This window comes from Nicotiana sylvestris, chromosome 12, assembly GCF_000393655.2.
Source record: "Nicotiana sylvestris chromosome 12, ASM39365v2, whole genome shotgun sequence".
In the NCBI taxonomy this organism is placed as follows: domain Eukaryota; kingdom Viridiplantae; phylum Streptophyta; class Magnoliopsida; order Solanales; family Solanaceae; genus Nicotiana; species Nicotiana sylvestris.
Window position 1 is genome coordinate 107,636,822 of NC_091068.1, and position 11,339 is coordinate 107,648,160.

At 38.9% G+C, this 11,339-nt stretch overlaps 1 protein-coding gene across 1 annotated transcript; it reads right to left on the reverse strand.

Annotated features, from left to right (window-relative positions):
* Positions 1–283: 283 nt before the first annotated feature.
* Positions 284–1,851, reverse strand: LOC138883510 (uncharacterized). The gene is made up of 3 exons (XM_070164201.1): positions 1,384–1,851; positions 555–1,151; positions 284–394 (listed from the first exon to the last, which is right to left on the reverse strand). The coding sequence occupies exons 1-3, from the start codon at positions 1,849–1,851 to the stop codon at positions 284–286; spliced, it is 1,176 nt and encodes a 391-aa protein (XP_070020302.1).
* Positions 1,852–11,339: the final 9,488 nt, after the last annotated feature.

The window sequence follows — 11,339 nt, forward strand, 5'->3', positions numbered from 1 at the left end:
ATCAATTTAAGCTTAGCTCGAGGATTAACAAAAAGTTTAAGAGGTATTATATTGATCAATAAAAACCTAAGGTTTTATTATGTTCTGAATCCAAGCCAATATTCGGATTGATCATTAGAGTTATACAATCAAATTTTCACAAATGAAGAAGAAACGAAATTCAACACAAATCGAAGATGAAGCAAAGAGGTTCTTTATATCTATAAGAGATGTTTACCAAACATATTTACAATGCCCATGAGGGGACTTTACACAAAAACAAAGAAACAAAAAAGAAGCTAATCTATTTCGGGGTTACATCCTCGGAAGCCACATCCTCAGGAATTGCATCCTCGGGAGCTCCATCTTCGGGAACCTCCTCCTCCTTGAGGACTCCTTCTTCAGCTTCCCCGCCCTCGGAACCACTTGCAGCATCTTCTCATTAGATGAAACAAGAAACCTGGCATCAGTTTCCAGCGCCTTTGCTTGGGCTATTTCTTCAGTGAGGTCAAATCCTCAGGCGTGGATTTCTTTGAGAGTCTCCCTCCGGGATTGGCACTTGGTCAAATCATTACTCCGTTTTCCCGATCGGAGGCCTCCCTCAGCTCCGCTTGAACGGCCTCGGCATCTCTTAAGTATACGTCGATGGTCTTATTAGTCGTAGCCTTCATTTTCTCAACTTCAGCCTTGGCCTGTGCAGCTTCGGCCCCGGCTTTAGCAAGATCTGCCTCTAACTCCTCAATTTTCTTGGCCTGGGCCAGACTCTTCACTTTAATGCCTCGGAGTTGAGATTCAGATGAGGCTAGTTGGGATGTAACAACTTCATTATCGGTAGCGAGCCGATCCATGTTCTCTTTCCATTGGTGGCAGTCAGTCTTAACTTGATTGACCTCCCCCCGGAGCTGCCAAATCATCTCCAACTCCTGCTGCAGTTGAGACATCGAATTGTTAGACTCCAAAGTAAGGCCAAGAAGACCATACTGTGTTAAAATCATAGTTACATGCTCATCTATCTCAACCTCGTTTTTCTGAGCTTTGGCCAATTCAGTCTGAAGGTCCTTGAGCTCCTCCTCCTTTTGGCTACAGAGGAGCCTCAGGACCTTCTCTTCACCCGAAGCCTTCCTGAGCTCGGCCTCACATTGGCTCAGTTCGGCCCTGAACTTGACGATGGCCTACATATGAAACGAAGACATATCAGTCAAAGGAATGGGAGAAAAGAGAAAATGACAACAAATAAAGTTAAATGTTTATCCGAGAGAAGAGACGTTAAGCCTCTTCGAAGAGAGTAGATGCATCATTAAGGTCAACGACATCATCAACCCTGGTGAAACAGTCCTGGAAAGGATCTTCTTCGAGAACCTTGCTCAGGCCGGGTGTTCACAGAGCCCGAGCGTCCTTTATTGCCTCCTCGAAGTAAGATGGTAGAGAAGGTGAGTGACCCATTGTCACGACCCCGAGCTCCTCACTCGTGGCACTTTGATTAGCTTCGGCCTTCTCAGCACTTGTCCCCTCCGGCGTATTTGTTGAATGAGGGGGAACGATCTCGATCTCTGGGGACTCGAAGGCTTTACCCGAGTCTTTCTTCGAAGTTCCTTCACCAAGAGGTAAGGTCTCAGGTTCGTAGGACTTGGCGACCTCGACTAGTTTCCTAGTTCGGGGCACCAGCACCGATTCTTCGCCTTCGTTCTCTTCGTCTTCTAGGTGTTGGATGGCTGAATCCAAGTCCACATGGATAAGCTTCCTCCTCAGCTTCCGAGTAGGGGCCGTCTCATCCTGGGTATCTTTGGGATTCGAAGCCCTCTTTCTTTTGTTGTCTTTCCCTGATTTCGGAATTGGGGACTCGATCCCTTCCCCAGGCGGGGTTGGCCTCATTTCGGAGACATCTCCAATGCTTGAACAAATAAACATGAATAAAATGACATCACCAGTAAAAGAAAAGTATTCAAAACCTGGGAAGAGAACTTACCATGATGTTTGGCCTCCCATTTGCCCCTCGATAAATTATTCCAGATGCGCTTATCATACGAGGAGGTCGCAGCTAACTTTTGGACCCAGTCCTCGAGGTCAGGGACCGCGTAGGGCGTCCAAGAAATGGGTGCAGAAAATTTAAAAACATTATGAAACACGGAAGCTGAATATCAATAGACATTTGGAGAAAGAGTTCACTAACGATTGAAGTTCCATCTCTCCGGGAATGACATCTTTCCTCGAGGGATGACATCAGAGGTCCTCACTCTGATAAACTAGCTCATATAGCCCCGATCTTTGTCTTCATTGTTACTAGCAAAGAAGGCCTTCTTTGATCGACGTTGCAGCTTGATGATCCCCAGAAACAGCTAGGGCCGATACAGCCGGATGAGATGGTTGAGGGTAAATTCTAGTCCCTCGGCTTTGCTGGAGAAATAGCGCATCATAATCACAATGCGCCAAAAGGAAGGAAGGATATGGCCGAGGGTAACCTCATACCTTTTGTAGAAATCGATCATTACCCGATCGGGACCCAGCGTGAAAGGGTAGTGATGCTTTCCTCTGGGCTTGGGATCTAAATCACGACCTCGTCTCCCTAGCCGCAGTCCCTCTTCATGGCTTTGAGGTACTTCTTCGATATCGAACTAATATACCGAGATACATGTTCGCATCGGCCTGGGATATTGGGGGGACTTTCAACATTGAAATCTTTCTTTATCACGCAAGGGCCAGGGATGATTTCATGAAGAGCCGACGACGCCACCGATTTGGCCGGCCGGGAAGTAGAAGAAAACGATGCTTTCTTTTTTTGGGGGACCGTTTTGGAAGTTTTAGCCATGGTGGTTTATAAATTAAACATAGTGATAGCAAATTGAGAAGAAGGTGAACTCAAAGAAGTTGAAGGAGCTAAAGAGATTTCAAGGATGATTTGAGAAGTAAAGTTTGCAAAATTGTAAAGTTGGCCTATTTATAGAGGCCGCTTAAGCATGTTGGGGAAGTCAAATAGCCGACCATCAGTCGCCTCTAATTAATGACCTTGGAAACTGTGCAGACACGACCTATCAATCACTTCAGTCGCTGATATCACGAGATTGGCATCATGATTGAGGTATCGAAGGGCTAAGAATCAAATCGTTTCTTATCATTTTATTCTAAGACATATGGGGACTATCTGTATACGGTCAAAATCACATACCTCCGATTTTGTAGGCTCGAGAAGTTGCATCGAGGACTAAAGATCGTTATAGACCAAGCTCGAGATCGAAGGTAGAATAAGAGGCTCGAAGACCCAAGTGCTTGGGGAACATCGGAGCCAAGTATGACCGACTCCGAGATAGTGTCGTTATGAGTTTGTTACAGAAGGACAATGTTGCTGACTTATCTTTGTTTGATGTAGGATCGAATTCGAGGACGAATTCTTTTCAAGAAGGGGGGAATGATAGCATCAAGAACAAGGATATAGTTAAGGACAATGATAGAGATGATAGAGTTTTGGAAGCTCCAAGGCCATTTACAAGATCTCAAGCTAAAGAGTTGCAAGCTAAGGTTGCTAGACTTCAATGGCAAATAAAGAAGCTTTTAATTGTAGAGGAAGAGCTCAAGCCCAAAGGAGATGAATTGTCCAAGTTTTACAATTATTTGGTAGTCCAAATTGAAGTCCAAGAGGAGGAAGATTGGGTTACCAAATCAGCCCTTGAAGTCCACCAATAAGGCTCAAAATGACCTTAAAAGAGGTCCAAAAGGGGGTGTTTCAAAAGGAGCCCAATTGGAGTCCAAACCAATGGCCCAAACTAATAGTTTTAAGGCCCAAATCTGCCCCAAAAGGATTTGGCCGCCCCCCACTTAATTTTGATGGCTTTTGTTACCCCTTAGGAGCCACCTACCTAAGTTTGATGGCTATTGTGACCCCTAGCAGCCCCCTACCTAATTTAGATGACTTTTTAGCAACCCCCTACATTATTTTAAGTGCTTTTAACTCCTATAAATAAGGAGTTCTTCTCATTCATAAGACACAACATTTATTGATTAAGTATATCATACTTTGAGAGTTCTTTTGAACCTTTGTTACTTGTGCTTTGAGATTTATCTTTCAACCTTTACTAGTTCTTAGTTCAAGGTAGTAAGATTACTTCTCTTTTATGATATCTTTGATTCCTTTGTGGTATTCTTAGAAGGCGATTAATACTAGTTATTAATTGTTGTCTCAAGTTACTCGTAAAGTGGTCAAGATCCGAATCTATTGTTTTGATTTGCTTTTTAAGTAAAGGCGTTTGATTTCTTCCATAAATCAAGACGTTGTTACTTTGATCTTGTCAAGGCTATAGAACTTACGTTCTTGGAAGTTCTTGGAATTCTTTCCTTGAATTCGTCCCATATCCTTTATTTTCGTCTCTTTAATTCTAGTTGTTCAATTCCTTGTTGTTATTGCTTCCGCATTTACTTCTCAAATTCTTACTCTAATTTGGATTCCCGACCTAGTTGTTATCAAGTGGTATCAGAGCGGTTTTTATCAAGATTTCGTTCTTGGTAAGTCTTGGAATTTCTTGAATACTAAGAGCAAAGAAAAGAAAAGAAAAAAAACGAAAATCAGTTTTTAGAACAAAAAATAGAATTGCGTGCTCTCCGGGATATTTCTTTTGTATCTAATTTGTTACCAAAAATTAACAAAGGAAACAAGAAGAGGGGATCCTAGATTTTCTTACTCTTTCTAATCTAAACATATAATCCTTTCCTTTTTGTTCGCGTCATGTTTCAACCGAGCCTAATAGTTCTAGGATTTGGTTTTTCTTTCATTAGTTCCCCAAAAATCTGAATTTTACTACTAAGAATTTCATACGAGTTGGGTTTAATTATAAATCTACAAAGTATTTTGTTCAAAGGTTATTCCGAGAAAAAAAAAGAGAGCTAATTTTTGTGATACAGTTTACACTTTTTTTTAAAGATGTCGCGTACAGGTAGTGATGATGAACGAAGGGTTCTCCAAGAAGCTGAAATCAAAGCAAGAAATGATTTTACCTTGCAAGCTATGCATCAACAATTTGAAAGGTTGAATTTGCAACTCCAAGAGATGAGGGATACCATTGCTGATCAAAATGATACAATAGCTGAACTTAGGAGGGAAAATAATGTTAGACCCCAAGCTAGGAGAAATGTACCCCATGCTCCCATTGTAAATCAAGAAAACCCTATAGATGATTTTAATGATATTGATTTTGATAGGGTGGGAAGAGATAGGAGGGGACAAAGAGGTAGAGTAGAAGATGATAATATAAGTAGTATAAAGATGAAGATGCCATCATTCAAGGGAGCAAGGGACCCAGACTTGTACCTTGATTGGGAGAGAAAGGTTGAAGCCATCTTTGATTGTCATAACTACTCTGAGGGTAAGAAAGTTAAACTTGCTGTTGTTGAGTTTTCTGACTATGCTGCTATTTGGTGGAAAAAGCTTGCTAGGGACAGATTGCAAGAAGGACAAGCACCAGTTGCTACTTGGGCTGAGATGAAGAGGGTGATGAGGAAGAGATTCGTGCCATCACACTTTCAAAGAGAGCTACAACAACGTCTTCAAACATTGAAGCAAGGGTCCATGTCTGTGGATGAGTACTTTAAGGCTATGGATATGGCTATGATCCAAGCTAATTGTACAGAGGAAGAAGAGGCTACAATGGCTAGGTTTTTAAATGGTTTAAATAAGGAAATAGCTGATGTAGTAGAATTACAGCAATATGTAACAATAGATGAGTTAGTTGATTTGTCTGTAAAGATAGAAAATCAAAATAAAAGAAAGCAGACTAGCTCGTGGAAAGGTCGGACAAGCACCATCTCCAAGAAGCCATGGCCATATAATGAAATGAAGAGTTCTTCTAGACCTCAAGAAGACAAGGGTAAAGGTAAATTTGAGAACAAAGAGGGAGGTAAAACCTTTAACCCTAAACCTTTTACACCTTCTAGTTCTATTCAATGTCATAAATGTAAAGGAAGGGGACATATGATGCATGAATGTCCAAGTAGAAGAAACATCATTCTTAGAGAAGATGGAGGATATGAGAGTGAAAAAGGTGAGGGAGAAGAAGAGGGAGATGTGAGTGATGAAGATGATGTAGAACTACCTAATGAGGGCATGATTGGGGTAGTTAGAAGGATTATGACTATCAATTTGGCAAGCAATAGTGAAGAACAAAGGGAGAATATATTCCATACTAGGTGTGGGATAAAGGGAAAAACTTGCTCTATGATCATTGATAGTGGTAGTTGTGCTAATGTGGTGAGTTCATACTTTGTGGAAAAATTGGGACTTGCATGCATGAAACACCCTACTCCATATAGACTCCAATGGTTAAATGATAGTGGTGAACTAAAGGTAAACAAACAGTGCATGATTTCATTTAATGTTGGTAGATATAAGGATGATATTCTTTGTGACATAATACCTATGCAAGCTTGTCATATCTTACTGGGTCGTCCTTGGCAGTATGACAGGAATGTTTTTCATGATGGAAGAAAGAATAGATATTCTCTTGAACTAAATGGCAGGAAATTTACTCTTGCACCTTTATCTCCTTCTCAAGTGTTTGAAGATCAAAAGAGATTAAGAGAAACAATGGGAAAACCAAGGGGAGAGATAAAAAGTGAGCTTGAGGAAAAAGAAAAGAAAGAAGGCCAAGAATTAGAAAAAAAGAGAGATGGCCGAGAGAAAGAGAGAGAGGGCAGCAATTTGAGAGAAGAGATAAAAAAGGGTTTGAATGAAAAAATAGACAGTCTTGGTGAGAGGAAAGAGGTTAAGGAAAGAAAAAAAGAGAGTTTTTATATAAAAACCAAAGAGTGTTTAAATGCAAGAAAAGAGGGGCTGCCCATAATACTACTTACTTACAAAGAGACTTTGATTAATTCTGAGTTGCTAACTTCTTCTTTGCCAAGTAGTATTTCTTCTCTTTTGCAGGATTTTGAAGATGTCTTTCCAGAAGATATTCCTAATGGATTGCCACCTTTACGTGGCATTGAGCATCAAATTGATTTTGTACCTGGATCACAAATCCCAAATAGGCCAGCCTATAGGAGTAATCCAGAAGAGACAAAAGAACTTCAAAGGCAAGTTGAGGAGTTGCTTGAGAAAGGTTTTGTGAGAGAGAGCATGAGCCCTTGCTCGGTTCCCGTCCTATTGGTACCAAAAAAGGATGGAACTTGGAGGATGTGCGTGGATTGTAGAGCAATCAACAAGATTACGGTAAAGTATCGCCACCCTATTCCTCGTCTTGATGACATGTTGGATCAATTACATGGATCCAAAATCTTTTCTAAAATTGATCTAAAAAGTGGTTACCATCAGATTCGAATGAATCCTGGAGATGAATGGAAAACTGCTTTTAAGACCAAATATGGGCTTTATGAGTGGTTAGTTATGCCTTTCGGCTTGACTAATGCACCTAGTACTTTCATGAGATTAATGAATCATGTTTTTAAGGATTTTCATGGAAAATTTGTTGTGGTGTACTTCGATGATATCTTGGTCTTTTCTAACACTTTAGAAGAGCATGTAGAACACCTAAAACAAGTTTTTGAAGTTCTTAGAAAGCAATTTTTATTTGCTAATCTTAAAAAGTGTACTTTTTATGTGGATCGTGTGATTTTCTTGGGTTTTGTAGTTAGTTCTAAAGGAGTTGAGGTTGATGAAGAGAAAATCAAAGCAATAAAAGAATGGCCTAAACCTAAGAGTGTAACTGAAGTTAGGAGTTTTCATGGACTTGCTAGTTTTTATAGGAGGTTTGTGAGAGACTTTAGTACCATTGCTTCTCCTTTAACTGAAGTTATTAAAAAGGATAAGATTTTTAAATGGGGAAAAGAACAAGATGATGCTTTTAACTTGTTGAAAGAAAAGTTATGTTCTGCTCCATTGTTACAATTGCCTGATTTTTCTAAATCTTTTGAAATTGAATGTGATGCTTCGGGCAAAGGAATAGGTGCTGTTTTGATGCAAGATTCTAAACCTATTGCCTACTTTAGTGAAAAGTTAAGTGGAGCCACATTGAACTATTCCACTTATGACAAAGAGCTATATGCTTTGGTAAGGGCTTTAGCCACATGGCAACATTACTTGTGGCCAAGAGAGTTTGTCATTAAAACTGATCATGAATCCTTGAAATACTTGAAGAGTCAAGGTAAGCTTAGTAGAAGGCATGCTAAGTGGGTTGAATTCATTGAAACGTTTCCTTATGTAATTTCTTACAAACAAGGGAAAGAAAATGTTGTTGCTGATGCACTTTCAAGGAGGTATGTCTTAGTTTCTACCCTGACTTCTAAATTAATGGGTTTTGATCAAATCAAGGGACTTTATGCTAATGATGTTGATTTTGGCAAAATTTTTGCAGATTGTAAGTTGAGTCCTTTTGAGAGGTTTAACCTCCAAGATGGCTTTCTCTTTAAGGAAAATAAGTTGTGTATTCCTAATTGCTCTTTACGTGAAGTATTTGTAAGGGAAGCACATTGTGGAGGGCTTATGGGACACTTTGGAGTCCCAAAGACACTAGACATACTGGCCGAAAATTTCTTTTGGCCTGGAATGAGAAAAGATGTTGAAAGAATGTGCGCACAGTGTTTGGAATGTAAACAAGCTAAATCTAAAGTGTTACCACATGGTCTTTACACGCCATTACCTGTTCCTACTTCGCCTTGGATTGATATTTCCATGGATTTTGTGTTAGGTTTGCCTAGAACAAGATATGGTAAGGATAGTATATTTGTTGTGGTAGATAGATTCTCCAAAATGGCTCATTTTATTCCTTGTTTAAAGACTAATGATGCCTCACATGTTGCTGATCTTTTTGTAAAAGAGGTTGTCAAATTTCATGGTATACCTAGAACTATTGTTAGTGATAGGGATGCTAAGTTTTTGAGCCACTTTTGGCGTGTGTTTTGGGGGAAGTTAGGTACTAAATTGTTGTTTTCTACTTCTTGTCACCCACAAACTGATGGACAAACTGAAGTAGTTAATAGAACCTTAGGAAACATGTTGAGGGCTGTTTTGAAAGGTAAATTAACTTCATGGGAAGATCACTTACCTATGATTGAATTTGCTTACAATAGAACAATTCATTCTTCTACAGGTATGTCTCCTTTTGAGGTTGTTTATGGTTTTAATCCCTTCACTCCCCTTGATTTATTACCATTACAAACTAATGATATTGCTAATCTTGATGGTAGGACAAAGGCTGAGATGATGAAAAAAATTCATGAACAAACAAGGCTTGCAATTGAGAAGAAAAATGAGCAAACTGCCTTGAGAAAGAATAAGGGACGAAAGCAAGTTATTTTTAAACCTGGAGATTTAGTTTGGGTTCACTTTAGAAAGGAGAGATTTCCTTCCAAAAGGAAGTCAAAGTTGCATCCTAGAGGAGATGGCCCATTTCAAGTCCTTGAAAGGATTGGAGACAATGCTTACAAGTTGGACCTTCCTGGTGAGTTCCAAGTAAGTGCCACATTTAATGTTGCTGACTTATCTTTGTTTGATGTAGGATCGAATTCGAGGACGAATTCTTTTCAAGAAGGGGGGAATGATAGCATCAAGAACAAGGATATAGTTAAGGACAATGATAGAGATGATAGAGTTTTGGAAGCTCCAAGGCCATTTACAAGATCTCAAGCTAAAGAGTTGCAAGCTAAGGTTGCTAGACTTCAATGGCAAATAAAGAAGCTTTTAATTGTAGAGGAAGAGCTCAAGCCCAAAGGAGATGAATTGTCCAAGTTTTACAATTATTTGGTAGTCCAAATTGAAGTCCAAGAGGAGGAAGATTGGGTTACCAAATCAGCCCTTGAAGTCCACCAATAAGGCTCAAAATGACCTTAAAAGAGGTCCAAAAGGGGGTGTTTCAAAAGGAGCCCAATTGGAGTCCAAACCAATGGCCCAAACTAATAGTTTTAAGGCCCAAATCTGCCCCAAAAGGATTTGGCCGCCCCCCACTTAATTTTGATGGCTTTTGTTACCCCTTAGGAGCCACCTACCTAAGTTTGATGGCTATTGTGACCCCTAGCAGCCCCCTACCTAATTTAGATGACTTTTTAGCAACCCCCTACATTATTTTAAGTGCTTTTAACTCCTATAAATAAGGAGTTCTTCTCATTCATAAGACACAACATTTATTGATTAAGTATATCATACTTTGAGAGTTCTTTTGAACCTTTGTTACTTGTGCTTTGAGATTTATCTTTCAACCTTTACTAGTTCTTAGTTCAAGGTAGTAAGATTACTTCTCTTTTATGATATCTTTGATTCCTTTGTGGTATTCTTAGAAGGCGATTAATACTAGTTATTAATTGTTGTCTCAAGTTACTCGTAAAGTGGTCAAGATCCGAATCTATTGTTTTGATTTGCTTTTTAAGTAAAGGCGTTTGATTTCTTCCATAAATCAAGACGTTGTTACTTTGATCTTGTCAAGGCTATAGAACTTACGTTCTTGGAAGTTCTTGGAATTCTTTCCTTGAATTCGTCCCATATCCTTTATTTTCGTCTCTTTAATTCTAGTTGTTCAATTCCTTGTTGTTATTGCTTCCGCATTTACTTCTCAAATTCTTACTCTAATTTGGATTCCTGACCTAGTTGTTATCAGTGCCGTTATAAGTTTATTACAGAAGGACAAGATTCTCGCTATGTCCCCAAGATCATGGCGCAAATTCCGAAATAGATTTGTACGAATTAATACAAATCCGTACTAGGTGGTTATACAACTGTCCCAATAAAAATCTTTACTGTAAATGGAAATGTACCTTATTTAAGGTTTCCTCTATTATATAAATGAGACCCCAATCATTTGTAAGATCATCTAATCATTGACCAAGAATATACTATCCTACTTTTCTCGCTCACTGTTCATTAGAATTATCCTTTAGCTTTATTGCTCTTACTTTGGTGTCCTTACCTTATCGCTCCAACCCCTCTCGAGGTTACTGGGCTCGATGTCGATACTGCTTAAGTAACACTGATTTGATTGACTCATTTCTTTCATTTACACTTTATACTTCTTGATTATTAATTGGTATTGAACTAAATCACATATTTTTATAACCACAAATCAAGTTTAATTGTTACTCGTATTTTCGAGGTAAACATACATACATATATATATATATATATATATATATTATTTGCAAGTTGTTCATAGATTATATAGTGGCAGAATGTAGACTATTTCTTCAGGCGCTATTTTGTAGAATTTGTAGAATTTTGTACTACATTATTGATAATTCTAGTTTATGCTGTTAAAGCCTTTGATTCTAATATATCTTTTATAATTATTACAGAAATCGATGAAAACGATTTTCCGAAAATAAACTACTAACCTCATAGTGAAATTGGTTAGTACCACTGAGGCATTGATTTCATTCCCATTTTGGCACTTTGG

What these genes read in the sequence shown, in the direction of transcription:
- LOC138883510 (XM_070164201.1), bottom strand. Translation starts at nt 1,851, where the DNA reads ATGAGGCCAACCCCGCCTGGGGAAGGGATCGAGTCCCCAATTCCGAAA. An exon ending in TACCATCTTACTTCGAGGAG is followed by an intron (nt 1,152 to 1,383) that starts GCAATAAAGGAC and finishes TTTCATATGTAG; the next exon opens with GCCATCGTCAAGTTCAGGGC. An exon ending in CCTCCGATCGGGAAAACGGA is followed by an intron (nt 395 to 554) that starts GTAATGATTTGA and finishes AGTGGTTCCGAG; the next exon opens with GGCGGGGAAGCTGAAGAAGG.